Source organism: Candoia aspera, chromosome 3, assembly GCF_035149785.1.
Source record: "Candoia aspera isolate rCanAsp1 chromosome 3, rCanAsp1.hap2, whole genome shotgun sequence".
NCBI lineage: Eukaryota > Metazoa > Chordata > Lepidosauria > Squamata > Boidae > Candoia > Candoia aspera.
The window spans coordinates 100,554,241-100,571,461 of record NC_086155.1 but is presented as its reverse complement, the minus strand read 5'-3'; the positions used below and the strand labels follow the sequence as shown (position 1 = coordinate 100,571,461).

General features: G+C 40.8%; 1 protein-coding gene across 1 annotated transcript; it reads right to left on the bottom strand.

Moving 5' to 3' along the window:
• Positions 1–13,639: 13,639 nt before the first annotated feature.
• On the bottom strand, positions 13,640–16,675 carry PDC (phosducin). The gene is made up of 3 exons (XM_063300164.1): positions 16,612–16,675; positions 15,344–15,507; positions 13,640–14,204 (listed from the first exon to the last, which is right to left on the bottom strand). The coding sequence occupies exons 1-3, from the start codon at positions 16,673–16,675 to the stop codon at positions 13,677–13,679; spliced, it is 756 nt and encodes a 251-aa protein (XP_063156234.1). The 3' UTR covers positions 13,640–13,676.
• Positions 16,676–17,221: the final 546 nt, after the last annotated feature.

Below are 17,221 nucleotides of genomic sequence, written 5' to 3'. Positions count from 1 at the left end.
TAACCCACAGTGCCACCGCGTCCCACCGCATTCTTAAATACTTGGGCATAAATGTATAGCTCAATGTACAGCAAGGAGTAGTTTCTTTTGCAAATATATAAGATGGTCAGTATTGGCTTTTTCACAGCAAAAAACACATCTCACGATGCTCCCACAAGTGTGGTGTTTCTCATAGGCTGCTGCTTCTCCTGTGCGTTCACATGCATTACATAGTCATAATTCCAGGAAGTGCTGTAAAAGTAAATCGGTTTCTGGGGCAGGCCCGGAGTTTCTGTGAGCAAACAAGACATTTTCACTGTGAAAATAAAGAAAAGGCCATGAGTTTCTGACACCTTGCACTATCTAAAATGACTCAGCTTTTTTGGGGAAAGACTGAGTTCTAGCCAGACTTCACATTCTGTTATCATCCTACTATGACTCCATTAGGAGCAGCCCCTCCCAATTCAGTTTCTTCCAAGAAGATTAATGGCAAAATTATTTTATATCCCCAGTCTATTGCAATTTCCTTTTGCCAAAAATGTATGGAGATGTATCTGCTGAATCTAAACCTACAGTTTCTCAGATCATAGGTTCAAGATCTATGTTTTGAGTTCAGCACATGTTATTAAACATGTCAGAAGGCTATAGCTCCCTCCTAAAACACATGGTTAGCATTCAGGAAACCCCAGATTCAGTCTCAGATAATTAGAAATGGGTATGACACTTGTCAGAATGCTGGAGAACTACCACTGGTTAACAATAACCTGTTTGGAGCTGCATGGCAGGCTGAGCAGATAGTAGGTAGTGCCAAAGCCAAAGCTGATGGGGACACCCCCTTTTTTTCTTCTTGTACCTCCTCCGTCCCCCAAGCTGCTGGAAGGAATAGATAGCTCTTACTAGAGGGGTTTTGTAATGGGCCCTAGAGCTCTGTGAAATTCAACTAAATGATCTAAATGCTGAGTTAGTTGTACCAATGGCCTCATTTTGTAGAAGTCATCCATACTTCTATATACTTATTAACCCCCAAGTATACAGATCTTTCATTGAGTTCTGCATGCAGATCTGTGCTGTCAGGAGGGAATATGTTTCCATCAGGTTTTATGAGAACTTTTCATCAAATGGAAAAGAAATTGGACATGCTTTAAAAAGCTTGAAGGCTCAGGGCTGAGTGTTATACATAGAACACATCATGGCTAACAAATGCAAGATAAAGGGAGAATATAGGCAAATGTATCTTTTTTTGGCTTACTTCTGCAGGATTTTTTTTAAAGAAACTAAAAATATATCCTTCAGATGTTGTTTGACTAGAACTCCCAATTTTTCTTATCTCTGTTCTGCTGAAAATTATAACATAGGAACATTTGGAAGGCCATAAACCCACACTTGAATAATTACCTGTTCTTGGTTGAAACGAAAGTGAGGAAAAGGATTCTTAAATGCCACCTTTGTAACTGCCTCATTTAGATTTTCCTGCAGAAATCCTGATGGTGCAACCAAAGCCTTAATTTAATTTTGATTGATCATATACTGCTACACTGGAGAGTGGTAATATGCAAAGGCTTGGTTAGCTCCATGTGGGTGGGTGCTGACAATTTTTAGTTCATGGACTTCCCCAAGAACACATGTTGCTGCATGCTTGCTTAGTTATTTTTATAGCCACTTATATTTAGATCTATTGAAATGATACTATGTTTTATAGATAGGGTGGGATACAGTTAATGATCCACATGTTTTATATGCCTTTTAATCTTCAGTCTTTGATCTATGAAGCCTAGATGGAAAATCTTAAGTTTTAAATGAATAGCACTAAATCTTGTACAATAGACTAAATTATATCTAAAAGTAGTATACTCATTTGATTTCTACATGCACATATATGCAGAATATTGAACTTTCTATATTTTTGATACTTTATGATTATTCCCAGTATACAGATGAAGAACTTAAGCCAGGAGATGATCAATCTAGAAATTCCATGTTTGATCCAAGAATTGAAAACTATAATACATAGAACACTATTAAGGGGAGAAGGTATTGATTATTTATTGAGATGGCATTTATTCCACGGTAATCCATGCAGAGTCTCAGAGAGCCATCTTTCTTTGCCCAGAAGAGCACCGGGGCTGCCAAAGGTGAATTGGCAGGTTCAATGAACCCCCTCTCTAAGTTTTTATCAATGAATTCCCTGAGAACTTGTTTCTCAGTTTCTGACATAGAATACATTTTAGGCTTAGGTAGTTCAGCTTTTGGATCATTTTCAATGGCACAGTCAGTTTTCCTGTGAGGAGGCAATTGGTCACACTCCTTCTCATTGAACACATCAGGAAAGTCTGTATACTCGGGTGGAATGTCGGCTGTGCCACAGGTTCCGCCACAGGGGTGTGGTTGAGGAGGGTGCCGGCTACATTCTGCCCGGTGTGTGGTACAGTAAGGAGGTTGCCAGCCCCATTTTTAAACAATAAAGCACCTGAGTCCCAGTCGATTTATGGCTTTCTACTCTTTAGCCATGGGAGTCCCAGGATGATAGAATAGTTGGCAATAGGGGCCACAATAAATTGCAAGGTTTATTTATGCCCCCCCAATCTCATGGCCAAAGTCTCAGTCCGGAATTCCACGGGACCCCCATGGGCAAATGAACTGTCCATCTGAGTGAAAATAATGGGATTTTTAAGTCTTTTGGTTTTAAGGCTTGGTGTGTCAATTAGGGCGGGGTGTATCAAGCATTTTGTGCACCCTGAGTCTAACATAGCTGTCAGATAGCTTTGTGCCAGGTTCTTAAGTTTTTCAGTTCTACTTTCACCAGCAAGGTGGAATAATCATCACTCACCAAAGGGTCTTCTTTGTCTTCTATCTCTTTGTTGTCTATCTCTGAAGTAGGCACATTGCGCCCTGGAGTTTCCACCTGCTTGCGGGCGCGATTTAGAACAGGTGAAATTTGTTTCCCGCCGGCTCCAGTTCCTCCTGTTCAGAGTCTTTGCTGGAGTCAATCAGGGACTTCACCTCTGGATCCTTTTGGGCCAGCGCCATTGCAGCGGCTGCTTTGCGTCTAGTCAGTGGGGTTTTAGCCGGTTTGGTTGCTCCTTTCGGTGCATCTGACTCCCCACGTGGGCATTCTGCTGCTCTGTGGGTGTCCTTCCCGCATTTGAAACAGCTGCCTCTTTTCCCTGGCTGGTCTTTCTGGTCCTCCTTGTCATGGAAGAGTTTTTGCTGGGTGAAGGGAAATTGACATGGGGCTATGGTATTTCTTCCCATCATTTGCACTCAGAGTTGCCGACGGAATTCTCCACTTCCCCTGCTGGGCAGATCCATTCTTTCAAAGTGGGGGGGGGGTCTCCGTGGCAGAGCGCCCATCTCAGGATTTCTGGCTGCAATCCCCCCTTGAAGTAATCAATCTTAGTGGTTTCTGACCAGTCCATAACTTTTCCAGTAAGGGCTTTGAACTCCATGGCATACTCTGCCATGGTCCTTCCCCCTTGCCTAAGTTGCTGGATACTTGTCTTCACCCTCATCTTGTCAAGTGGGTCCTTGAACTGGTCTCTCAGTGCCCTCATGAGGTCATGCAGGCTGCTCAGCTCCAGGGCCACGGCATCGTGCAGTTGCACAAACCACTCCAGTGCAGGTCCCTGGAGTCTGGCGCCTACCTGGCTCACTTTCTTGTACTCAGTGGGAAAGCAAGACCCATATTCCTTGGTGTATATGGACATGTTGGTCAAGAAGAACGCCAACTGTCATGGGTCTCCATCAAACTTAAGTTGTATGTCTTTCGGGGTTGCAGCTGGTGTTGCCCTGCTGGGCAGAGCTCTCCCCCAGTCACCTTGGCTCTCTGGGTGGCCTCCACTCTGCCAGCACCTCACTGGGGATTTGAAATCCCGGGTTGGGGTTAGGGTATGCCATCTTCCTCATGAGTCCGGCGATGCCACTCTGGATAGCTGAGTTGAGATCTCTGCCAAGGGGTACGCCATGGTCTCCAGGGTTCTTGATACCTGCTGCAGCACCACTTCCATAGCAGACATCCTCGCCTCCAAGTTCTGCATTTCTTGTGGAGTTCCATTGGTGTCTGGGATGGTCCCATGCGACCCCGGACTCTGCACCCTTACTTGTGCTTCCACAGGTGGAGGGGCTTTTCCCTCTTCCTCTCTGGCACCGGGCTGGGAAGGACCCATCTGTGGTTCTTCTATGATAACGCTTGGCATCTGAGGGAATGGAGGGCACTTTCCAACTCCGTAGTGTTGAGCTGGGGTTCCATCTCGCACTCGCTGTCCCCGCTCCCTGAGTTCTCCTCCATCTCAACTTTTTCTTCTTCCACTTTTGCATACAGCACTGTCCTCTCCGATGACGGTAAAGGCGATGGCTGCTTAGCCCGGGATTTTCCATGTTTAGGCATGGTTCGTCAACTCTCAGCTGATTACTTGCTCAGGAAGAGTTTTCAAAATATGTATTCACAGCTTAATGTCAGCACCTGATCATTCGAGCATTCACACAATCACAGTCAGGAGGCTGGGATTCCTTTAACTGTTTTAATGAGGCATAATGAATGGTACAGAAGGCAAGCTGCAAATAAAGATTTCCCGCTCAAACCTAACTTAAAACTACATTCTCTTAGTTAGTCCCCTTTCCCATGAAAGCATGTCACCTCCCTCCCATCCAGGTGGGGTTCCTGGTATATCTCAACCCTGTGTCCTTGATGTCTGCCATAGCCATAATAAACCACTTCACACTCCAACTTCACACCCCCTCCCATCTGGCAACATGGATTCCATTATGGTAGATGCTCCGATAAGGGTTTCTGTGAAACCTTTGATCGGGGGGATCTGACAGTTTTATCAAGAATGTTCCAAACAGAGGTAATATCTGATTATCCATTAAATAGATAAATTGCTTAAACAAAAAATATCAGAGGAAGCAGGGCCACCAACATTCTGCCAAAAAGCTGACTTGTCCCATCAATCAAATGCTACTTAGTAGTAGCCATTACATTTAACTCCATTAAGAAAAATCTAGAAGGAAAGCGGATAAATTCCAGCTGAGAGAAGAATACCTTTTTCATTCACCTTTGTTCCTCTTCCAGCTCTTTTTCCTTCTCCCAATGCTACTTTGGGTCTCCTTGAATGGTTCTGCTGCTTGACATCAAAAGGCACTGGGTGTAGTTGTACATGTTAAACACTTTTCTAAAATCTTGCCTTACAGTGTTGACCTTTTTTATATTTTCAGGGAGGGTTAAGGTATTTTATTTCTTAGGAATTAAACTCCCCCCCCCCAAGATTTGTTCAGGGTTATCCACTTTTCTGCCTTGCCCTCAACATATAGGATCACTGTATATTAGTATTTCCAGGACATGCCTTCCATTTCAGTTTTTTAATCTGAATGTTTTCAAGTTGGCCAGGTTTTTTTTAAATAAATCTAAAAATGTTCAGAACTTGCAAGATAAGAAGTCCTGGAGGACCTGCCATTTTCTGTCCTGAACACATTTACCTTTCTGCATTCCAAAATTTCTCAGCTTTACGGCTTACTAACTCTTTGGGTCATCTACTTCCTGGTCTTCTATGAATTATTTCATCCTCTTACTTTTATTGATCTTTGAGGAAAGGAGATGTTTCTTTGTTTGATGTCACTGGGCAGGGTGGAAAGTCAATGTCATTCTCATGCCTGTTATACATTAACCTGAAAGTGGAATAGGCTGGAACAGAAACAAGGTGACGGGTTCCTCTTCTGTGGTTCCTTTTCTTTGAAATTGGTTCAGTCTGGCAAATTCCACAGAAATCAACAGCATGCAAGGAATCTGAGAGCAGCCCATTGAGTCAGAATATTTTGCATTCAGCTTCCTGCCTCTCGGATATGTTGGATCACTCCTCAGTTGTTGCCAGTCAGTTGAACTAGAGATTATGGGGCTTTGCTTCCAGTAATTCTCAAGAGGAGAAAAGAAGGATGGCAGCACTGATATCTCAACCTTATTCAGGAGCAGCTGTAGCTTCCCTATCTGTCTGTCTATGAGTGTTCTGCCTGTACAGGTAGTCCTCACTTACCAACCACAATTGGGACTGGCAAATCTGTCACTAAGTGATATGATCATAAAGTGAAACACCATGTGACTGTGCCCAACTTATGACATCAGTTCCAGCTGTGGTCATTAAGTAAACCACTGTGGGTCATTAAGCACTACATCATGTGACCATGACTTGTGACTTCCTGCCAGCTTCCCCATTGATTTTGCTTGTCTGATGCTGGCTGTGAAGGTCGCAAATGGCAATCATGTGACCATGGGTCACTGGTACCATCATAAATGCGCACCGGTTGCCAAGCATCCAAATTGTGATCACATGACTGTGGGGATGCTGCGATGGCCACAAATTCAAGGACTGGTCATAAATCTCATTTTTCAGTGCTGTCATAACTTCAAACGGTCACAGAACGAGTAGTCTGTAAGTGAGGACTACCTGTACTCCATTTCTAATTTGGAAGAGGTTGCCTACTTTATTTCCTCAGTAATTTCCTTTTCCTTTGTCAAAGCCCCCAGGCTATTTTTTGATATTAATTGTAAGAAGGCAGATCAGGAACTCTGGATAATTTGCACAGATCATCAGGATCTAACTCTCAATTTTAAACAGAATATATTTTTACACATAAATTAGGACACTTTATTCCTGGAACCCTGAAGGAGCAAAGTATCCAGGAATGATGAGAAATCCTGCAAAAGAAAATAGTGACACAAAATTGCATATAGTTCATACTAGAAAAGAAAAAAAAAAGACATTTGAAGAGATTATTGTGGATATATACATAGTTTTCTAAAATGCTGAAAAGAAGAAGGGATACGTATAGTGACAGAGCAAGGATACAAGACTGTTGCCAGAAATTATAGGAAAGGGTAAAGCACAAGATGAGTTGAAGTTTGCAATAAACATCCAGAACAACAACAACAACAAAAAGCTTTGGAAAAAACAGAAAGGCAAAAAGTCTATAGGTCTGTTTCAAAGAGTAGAGTTGAATTGATAATGGGTGCTGCCAAAAACGCCCAAACATCTTAGTTCATATTTCAGATTTGTCTTAAGGGAAAAGGAACCTTAGATCTTTGTGCCATTACTTTAAAAAAGGAGTTGCAGCTTAGGATAGACAAGGAAAGGGTAAAAGAACATTTCATTAACATGAATTTAATTCTCCAGCATCAGATGAATGATATCTTAGGGCACTACAGGAACTAGCAGAGGTAATTGCAGAACTGCTGACTGTAGTCTTTGAGAGCCCTTGGAAAACTGGCAAGGGCTCAAAAGTTCAGAGGAGAACAAATATTGTCCAGATCTTCAAAAAAGGGAACAAGGAGGACTTGAGAAATTATAGAACTGCCAGCTCAATATCTTTACTGGGCAAGGCCCTTGAGCAGATTATTAAACAGCATGTTTGTGAATTCTTGGATAGGAATGCAACAATTAGCAAGATCTAGCACAGGTTTGCTATAAATAAGGCATATCAGACAAACCTTATTATGATCAAGGTATACCTTGATCTCACCATAGCAATTGATAACTTTTCTTGTCTTAATAAAATGGTAAATTATGGCTAGATGATAAAACTGATGGCTTCATAATTGGTTGAATGACCATACCCAAAGAATTCTAGTGGCGCTACGTTAGCTTGACAATGTTCAGTCTATGAGGCAGCCAGACAGGTTTATTATCAAAACCACTCTTTATTAAAAGAACTATTTACAATAAATAAGTCCTTGTGATCAAGAGGAAGGCTGGTTCTGATCAAGACCACTCAGGCAACAACAGGAGGACCGGTAAGGTTGCAGGAGGAGACTGTGGCAAAACAGGTGAGCAGGGTTCACTGACAGAGCTGTGGAACTGGAAAAAGCTAGGGCACATGGCACAACCAGAACTGGAGATGATTGTCCATGATCTGGAACACCACCCGAACGAGGCTGGCACCAGGAAGCTAAAAGAGACCGAACTGGAACTGCTGGGCAAGGCTTGGCTCTAGAGGCAGGACTGGGCTGAACTGGGTGACCCAGACTTGGCTGGGTACTCTGGGCTGAGGACTCCAAACAAGGCAGATAACTCAAAACAAGACTGGACTTGGCTGAAGACCCAGGCTAGGCTGGAAGCTTGGCACACAACTAGGCTGGACTGGAGGTTCTTGACTAGGTGGAGAGCTTGAAACATGAGTGGGCTGAACTACAGACTCTAGACAAGGATGAGAACCTGGATCACAAGATAGGTCTACAGTTCCTGAACAATGTTGAGCACACAAAACATGGCTAGACTAGACTGGAGATCCTGGGCAAGACTGGAGATCAGAAGCATGGCGAAACTGGACTGGAGACTCTGGACAAGGCTGGAAGCTGGAAGCACAATAAGATGGAACTGGAGGTCCTGGGCAAGACTGGAGGCTTAGACTACAACAAAACTGGACTGGAGATTCTGGACAAGGTTGGAAGCTTGAAGCAAGGCTGGAAGCACACCTGGAATGTGCAGAAGGACGGTGGTGAGGTCCGAAGCTGGACACAAGGCTTAGGTTGCTGGATTTGGGAGAAAATCCTCCGTGGCAGCAGTTGCAGGATACAGGTCCTCTTCAGTAGGAAATGCAGATGCTGATTCCCCTCCGGCTACAGATGAGGTTTCCGACGCTGGTAAGGACTCTTCCGCTGGGGCTGTGAGCTTGAAGGATCGGTTGTCTCCAGCAGTTTGCTCTTCTCACATCTGCCTTTTATGATGATCCTTTGCATGCCTATTCCCTTCTGCAATCAATTGGGCTGCCTTCTCCTTCGCACGCTTTTCTGCACATCTTTTGCACATTCTGATTGGAGGATTCAAATCCTCTGAAGATTGGCCAATCAGCGTCTGTAACTTCTTCTGTGCTGCTGAGTCATTTCTGGGTTTTGCTTTCCCAGTTTCTGCCTGGTAAGTTTCTGTTTCCCCTTCTGACTCAGAAAGAGTTTTGTTTTCTGAGTCAGAGACTGGCTGAAACCTCACAGACAAGTAGTATTGAATGAAGTGCCATAAGACTGTGTCCCAGGCCATGTGCTGTTCAACACTTTTATTAATGACCTGGTTGAAGGGTTGAGGGAATGACAATCCAATTAGCAGATGACACAAAACTAGGAGGAACAGCTAAGACTTTAGAAGAGGAAGAGAAATTTCAAAAAGCTGTAGACAGGCTTAACAATGGGCTGAAACGAACAGGATGACATTTAATGGAAGAAACTCTATTTAGGGAGAAGAAATGAAAGACACAAGTGTAGGATGGAGGGTCTTGGACTGCGCAAGAAGAGTTGGGTAGAACTCATCAAAGGGGAAGCTGCCCTATTAATCGAAGATTTAGTTCTTTGTGTGAAGTTTCAGAATCAAAACTGTATCTCTGAAATACAGTATATATACGAAAAGTATTAATTACCTTTCACATTAACCTTTTTAAAAAATCACTACGTTTAATAAATAAACATTAAAAATAAGCAATATAAATAACATGATATAAATAAGAATAACTATTTAAATAATATGTTTAATTTGAGTAAGCTAAGTGTAATAACTTAAATACATAGAATCATGCATTATAATATAAATGCAAGATAAAATTCTAATAGAAATAATGAATGCAATATAAAGAAATAAAACGTAAATACAAAGTACAAAGGAATTAAGAAGTGTAAGATAAGTAAGGACAATGAATATAAACCAATAAAACCACCATAGCTCTTGTCCTCCCCCCCACAGTCCTACAACCTACAAAGACCAGTTGTCACCAGTGGTTACTTGAAGATCATTCAGCCTGGACTGTCTCATAATGACAGCAGATACATTATCATCATTCAACCTTGACTTCCAAAGGACTAATCTTTTCTTAGGCTTAGCTAGCTTAGATTAGATGTGAGATGCAGACCACAACCTCTTTTTAAAGCCAACCAAGTGTCTTGGATGTTAATGCCCAAACAGACATTGAGTCACTTGCACACAATAGGTCGTCGAAATGGCTGGCCAAGAATAAACTGTCCTTTCAAATAGAAAAATACCTGACAATGGGTCTGACTCAATACCATAGGATAGCTCTTACTAGAGCAAGGTTTGAGCAACTGGATTCTATGGTCACATACGGACAATTCCACCAAATGCCTTACCTTAAGCGGACATGTGTTGCTGGAGCACCCGAAGTAGAAGACATTGCACATGTCCTACTTAACTGTCAACTATATGTCCCAGCAAGGGCTCAGTGCCTCCAGACATTACTGGACAGAACCACATAGTGGGACCGTAACAAAAGACTGTGTTACTTCCTCCAGGACACAAATACATATGTGGTCAATAGAACTGTTAAGTTTATAGTTAGGGATGTCCAACTGAGAACGCAATTTATAGAACACATTGTGGTGACTTGTAAAGGTGACAAATTCATTTAAACTCACATTGTTTCTGTATTTTATTACTTGTTTTATTACATCTTGCATTTTTATCTTACAATTTTATCTCTATTTTACCCTACCGTATTTTATCATATTTTATCTTACCATAGTATATTGTAGCTAATTTTACTGTATTTTAGCTGTTTTATGGTATCATATTTTAGATTTTATATCTTATAGTGGCTGATGCCCAACTTTCTGATATAGTCATTTGACTAATCAGTAAAGTTACTACTTTAAAGCCAACCCCCAAATACAGCTCAATTCTAAGTAGGAGATAACAAGTGTGACTTTGTTCTGAGACAGTACAGCTGTGCTTACTATATATTCCATCTGGCGGGATCCAAGAAGTGAGCCTTCTCTGCAGCAGCTCCCGCCCTCTGGTACATTCCTCCCCCGGAATTGAGACAAGCCCCCTCTCTCCTGGACTTCCATAAAAAACCGAAGACCTGTTTTTGCCAGTATGCCTGGAGTGGGAAGGGGAATAGCCATTCTTGGGGATGGCTGGTGCCCTAGAATGGCCCCTTTATTATTTTATTTTATTTTATTTTATTTTATTTTATTTTATTTTTTGATTTGATTTGATTTGATTTCTATAGCCACCCATCTCATCAAGTGACTCTGGGTGGCTTATATTCACAGACTGGTGTAGAATCTTCTGCCATCTGGATTTTATTGCATTTCATATTTTTATCTTCTATTTCTATTTCTATTTATGCTATTATTTATAGTTTGTATTGAATTTTAAACTTTATTTCTATTGTAAACCGCCCAGAATCCCTCCTTAGGGGAGAGATGGGCAGTGATAAAATTTGACAAATAAATAAATATTCTTGGTTCCCCTCTTTGTCTTCAAATGTTAATAAAAACAGTGTGATGATGTTTGGGTCTGTGGCAAACACTAGATGAGTCCCACTTTCTAACATCTATTGCTTTAGGGTTTAAGAGATAGAATGGATCCTGGAGGTAGGAGAGGGAGAGAAGTGTCAAAAATAAGCATTATGCACTCTCTGTAGTGTATTAAGTAAAACAACCCATGCTCCAGAGTCTCCTCTTTGTAGAAAGTAACCCTCCTGGAACATCACTCAGACAGTAAATGTCATCTCAGTTCTCTGCCATAAATGCAGATGTCCAAAGGGCCCAGCAAGTCCTGAAATAAATCTGATATAGCTAAAATCTTACTGATTTAACATGAATTTATTTTTCTCCCCATGTCTCTTTAGTAATTGCATACCCTCTTGTCCTTTGTTTTCCATGAAATTAGTTACTCTAGTTAAGGCTGTCATTTAATATACGTTGTACAACTGATCCTGTTTGCTTCATTTTTAGTATATGAAATCTTCTGAGGCCCACACTAGATGAGAGATTGTAATTGTGCAGAAGAGGAGGCCAGAAGAAGGCCTTCCATTGGCTCTGATGGACTTCCTTTCCCTCCCTCCCTCCCTCCCTGGGAGTTGTCCAGCAGTAACTCTTCTCCCAAAGACAAGCAGAAACCCAAGTCTTCTCTGTGTATTTCTCTCACACAGACTTCTCTCACACAAACACACACTGTGTGTTCCTCTTATACTGATCCTGTCCAGGGGAGTAAGCACTATTCCCAGCTCCATTCTTTCATCTCCCTCCCATTTCCTCTGACTACACACTGGGAAGGCTGCAGTGATGTGTTGTCCTGGTACAGCGGCTTAAATACGTGGCAAAACCAGCAATTTCTTGCTCTTAATTATTTCTTTATATTGTCTGTGTGTGCATATTAAAAAAGAGAGTAGGTCCATTTAAAAGGTATGTTTTAACTAGCTTTTAATTATGTCAGCACAGAATAGAAAAGTTTAGTTGTTAACAATTGTTTTATGAACACATGGTTTTAATTTGCCATGTGGCATCACACAATAATTAATAAAGAAGTGTGTTTTAATGCATCCATACATTTCCAGCACTAACCTAAGTTTTCTAATTGCGCAGAATTAAAAGTGAGTTAAAAATATGCTCTTTAATTTCTATACAGGTTTGGAGAGAGAATGTTCTTGATTAGCAGCTAACACCTTATGATTCTTTCCAAACAGCACAAACTAAATGTAATGCTTTTCAAAATACTTCCGGCTAGTATTTTCTAATCAAAATGTTACGATAGGTACTGGCTAATCAGAAAGTTTTATGTATTTGCTTGCTTCTTTGTCAGATTTCTAAAGCCGTCCAATTGCATAGCAACTCCAAGTGGTGCAGGAGCTGTAAATCCAGGAGGACACTCCAAATTATATACCAGTCCTGAATGGTACAACCCCATTCAAGGCTAAAAATGGAAGACCCCTGATCTGGGGGAAGGGGGAGATCCAAATATCCACAGCCACTCAGTCTTGCAAGGGGTTAAGCTTGAGCCTTTCCCTCCCTATCCAGACTCTAACACTTCCAGGCACTGGGACAACACCTGGACAACATCACTTAGTTGCTTAGATACCTGATCACTTAGATAACTGATTCTAACTAATTAAATTATAACAGTTAAGTTGTAAGATGTTTTGAGTCAGTAGTATTTCTAATTTATGTTATTGTTGGGTTCATCATGTATTCTCAAAAAGGGTTTCTTACATCAATAGAGGTAAACCAAGGAAATTCAAAATCAGACAACCATCAATAGACCAAATCCTGATCCCAAGTTGGTCTGCATCAGATTTTAGAGTTGTCCTGAATATTCAGTGCTCAAAAGGCAACTTGTCCTTACCCTTAAAGTAGCAAATGCTTTGCATCTTCCTTGCATCTCTAAAACACTAATGCAATCAAACTTTCCTTCTGAGTATTTGCTGAAGGTTCTGTAAAGTTAGTAGCTCCATCCAAATGTATCCTGTATCTTAAGGACCTGTGCAACTTCTACATGTGCTGTACCTTAGCCAAATTCCTTGCAAATGGGAATTAAAACAATCTCACTTCCTACCCCTACCCTCCCAAAGTTAATGGCATGAGTATCAGCCTATCTGCATTGGTCTCTGAAAACCTTCCATACTGCCGAGGCTGTAGTTACCGTTGTGTGATCTACATCTGCTAACATTGCAGCCCCTTGGTAAGGAACTTTCACCAGTCCTAATTTGTTAGTTCTCTAATATTTTGTAAAAATGAAAAGAGGAGGAAAAACCAAAGATGAAACTAGGATCTTCAAGCTAAGTCTCTTATTTATTTTATCTCTCTATATGCTTTCTTAACAAGCCTTTTCTATTACAACTATATGCAGAATTTGCTAAATAAACTTGGCCCCGTGTGAGATCCAAACTGCAATGTTTACTGAGCATGGATGATGAAATACTAGATAGCTTGTCTACTGTTCGATTTCTTGTTCATCCATGTCACCATTCTCAAGTGCTGGAATTCCTTTCTCAGGAAGTAACCCATACTCATTTAAGAAAGTCTCCACATCTATAGTAAAAAACTCCCCATTGAATTGGTCAGTTACATTAATGAAATTGCTTACAAGCTCCCCACCTTTGTAGACAAGTAGTGTTGGAAGAACATCGCTGGAGAAACGGTCTCCTGCCCCTGTGTTAGCAGCCTTGATTTTGCAAAATTTCACGGTGGAGTACTCAGCAGCAAGACTAGTGAGGCTGCTGTTGAGTGCCTCACAGTCCTTGATGTCATCTTCATAGATGTGGACAATTACTGTGGTGGTTTTGTGTTCCTTCTCCACAGCTTCCAGGAACTGGTTCCCATCCTGCAGCTCAGAAAGGTAGCCGTATTTTGGCCCAAAGCTCAGCCGCTGGTGCATGTTTTTCATGCAGCGCTTCCGGTATTGCTGTAAACAGTTCTCATCTTCTTTGTCATTCAGTAGCTCATATTCCAGCATGCTCATCTACAAATAATTGAAAGGGTAAGTTAAACTACAGGTGCTGATCTAATTGCCAAGAACAAAATGAGAGATTTCATGCAGCCTCTTGGCACGTAAGTAGAACGTGTTATACTCAAAGAACAGCATTGAAAGTTCAAGAGCTTCTACAGTAAATGCATCATTTCCAGTGGGCATCCATTAGTAGAACACTGGTCCTGATACAAGCTTTCCATCCAAGTTTGACAACACTATCAGGTGGATCATTTGTACCATATATTGTCCCCCAAAAGAAGTGACTTGACTACAATATAAACACCTCAATTAAGAAACTGGATCAGGCAAAGAAATATGCCACTGTTTGGTACAGAGATAATAAGTCATGCCTCATTTTGGAACAATGAAGATTATATTCTAGTTATGGCCTGCCAAGAAACCTCAACCTAGTTTGTGCCAGCTGACTTGGAGATGGGTGAGAGGTTCCCATTAAACTTTTTCACAAGTTGGCTAATGCAGGACATAGTAAAATTATAAAATGGTCATGTCCCAGTACTCAGTCTGATCTTCCAGAATACTTTCCCCTGCTCTTTGTATCCCTAACACTGCAAAAGTAGTAAAATATCAGGGAAAGCTACTTTCCAGAGGAGCCACTTTGTATCTGGTTCTATGACAGGTAAGGAACCTGTCGCCTTCCAGGTTTTGCTGTGTTCCCAGCATCTCTCATCTAGGCTACATCTAGGAGTTGTTTGCAACGTTTAGAGTACTAAAAGATCCCCAAGTCTATTCTAAGTGTTCCAATGATCCCACTTACATGTTCAAGGAATATGTGAAAGAGGGGGATTATGGGGCCACACAGGCTTCTCCCCTCATGCTCTTTCTTTGGAATATGTGACATGGCTTTATACACACACCAATTATACACACACCAAGTGAGACCAATCTTCTCTTGCCTGGAAAAGTTCTGATTTCTAACCATGTATGATGGCATATTCATTCTCACGTATGTTAACTATACCTATGGTGAAAATGTAGTCATTATGTGTACTAACAACTGAGTGGAACTAGTCCCACAAGCCTACCCCATATTCCTTGAATATGTGGAATAGCTGTCTGAACCCTTTCCCACTGCATCTTTTCCACTATGTCTTCTTCCTTCCCTCACTTACCTTGCGACTGACTTGTTCTCTGGTGTCTTTGTCATCTCTGCTATGAGAGCAATGGGGTGAAGAGATTTGCCTGATGAGGACCTCTTTCTTGCCTGGAGGAAGATGATCTTGGTCTTGGCTTTCCAATTTAAATTTTCTCCAGTCATTGATTACCCCTTTAGGTCCTAGAAGAAGAAAAATCTTTCACTTCATGTTCCTTGGGTTTACTTTCTTTATTTCTTTTTTTTTAATTGTCAATTATTTTGATGCTTCAACCGAGATTTAAAGGAAGAGGGTTAATGAGGGAAATAGAAAAACAGCTGCATAGGTGGATATCTCCCAATTCAGGCTGAAAAATATTGCCTTATTATCGGAAGAAATATCAGCAAAAGTCTTTCCAAATACATAAACATCAATTTATTTCATAAAGCTGTATCAGGAGGCATTTGGGTACAACGTGTAAAATCCATAATTAATTATGAACCTTAGACAGACTGGAGCTCTATGGTGAAGAGTTAGCTCCTTTCATTTCCTGAGGTGATTGTGAAAGATCTGGCTTGGACCAATCATTTTCTTTACACTTGATCTTAGCCAAAAGGCTGAGAAGCAATTTACAAATGGAGAATTACAGAATATGGAGAGAGGAAACACTGTAGAAAGTTTTCTAAAGTCCATAAGTTTCCTTTACAAATTGTGAGATGTCTACCATTAGTGGAGTTCTTTCCAAAGCTTCCTGTTATTATGTCTCTGATGTCCCCATATTAGAATACTAGGTTACTGTCTTTAAATTGACCTGATCCACATTTTAAGTGATTCCTCCCAACAGTTTTACAAATTTTCTGTGGCAATTAATTGATTATGTACCATCAAGTTACTGTTGACTCCTAGTGATCATACAGATTTTTGGTTTATTCATTTAGTCACTTCTGACTCTTCGTGACTTCATGGATCAGCACACGCCAGAGCTTCCTGTCAGTTGTCACCATTCCCAGCTCCCCCAAGGATGAGTCTGTAACCTCTAGAATATCATCTATCCATCTTGCCCTTAGCCAAAAGGCCAAGATAGATTTTTCTCCAGGATGATCACTGAGTCCATCCACTCTGAGTCATTCCCTTTTTTCCTTTCCTTCCACCTTTCCCAGAATTATATATTTGTCAATAAATTAACTCTACATGCCTACTCTTTTCTACAACATGTTCTTGCTGATGCTATTACAATTGAGTGTTAAGCAAGGAGTCCATAAAACTTACATTTTCCATTCATATCAAGGATATTTTGGTTTTATTACCTGTATGTGTAGCTTCTGGGGTTTCAAATTCTTCTTCCAAACTAATATTATTTTGCTCTTCCATGACTGTGACAGACTGGCAGACACTAGCTGTCAAATAGACAAATCATCGAATATTTATAAATAGTATTTATGAGCAAATGTGCTGCAGGCTTTTAAAGCATACCACACATAATTAACAAGCAAAGACCGTAGGTAGTTCATTTTATGAAATCATTATAATTCTTTGAACATTTCAAAGAATAGAGGGAAAACATATCTAGTTCTTAAAAGGGATTATAAAAATTAGTCTAGACTGAAATGTAGGCTCAGGTTGTTACAATGTGATTAAATACCATATATTCTTGGTTTTCAGATACTCAATTTTTAAAAAAATAACCCATATTATTCCCGCATCCACCCCCATGCACACACAACCTGCAGCCATCTCTAAGCAAGACCTGGTCATCAATATTACTTCCCTGTAATGTATCTTCATAATAAACATTATAAAAATGTAGGTATTCAAACAGAAAGATCACATCTCCATAAATTGGGTTGTTAAAAGAATGGCATACCTAACCTTATGAGCGAATGTGTTAATTTGGTAGGAAAAAGCAATTATGAAGTA

Excerpts from the sequence above, each read along its gene's own strand:
- PDC (XM_063300164.1), bottom strand. The coding sequence starts at position 16,675 with ATGGAAGAGCAAAATAATATTAGTTTGGAAGAAGAATTTGAAACCCCA. Across the intron at positions 15,508-16,611 it reads CCCAGAAGCTACACATACAG|GACCTAAAGGGGTAATCAAT; the intron begins GTAATAAAACCA and ends TTCTTCTTCTAG. Across the intron at positions 14,205-15,343 it reads GAGAACAAGTCAGTCGCAAG|ATGAGCATGCTGGAATATGA; the intron begins GTAAGTGAGGGA and ends AATTATTTGTAG.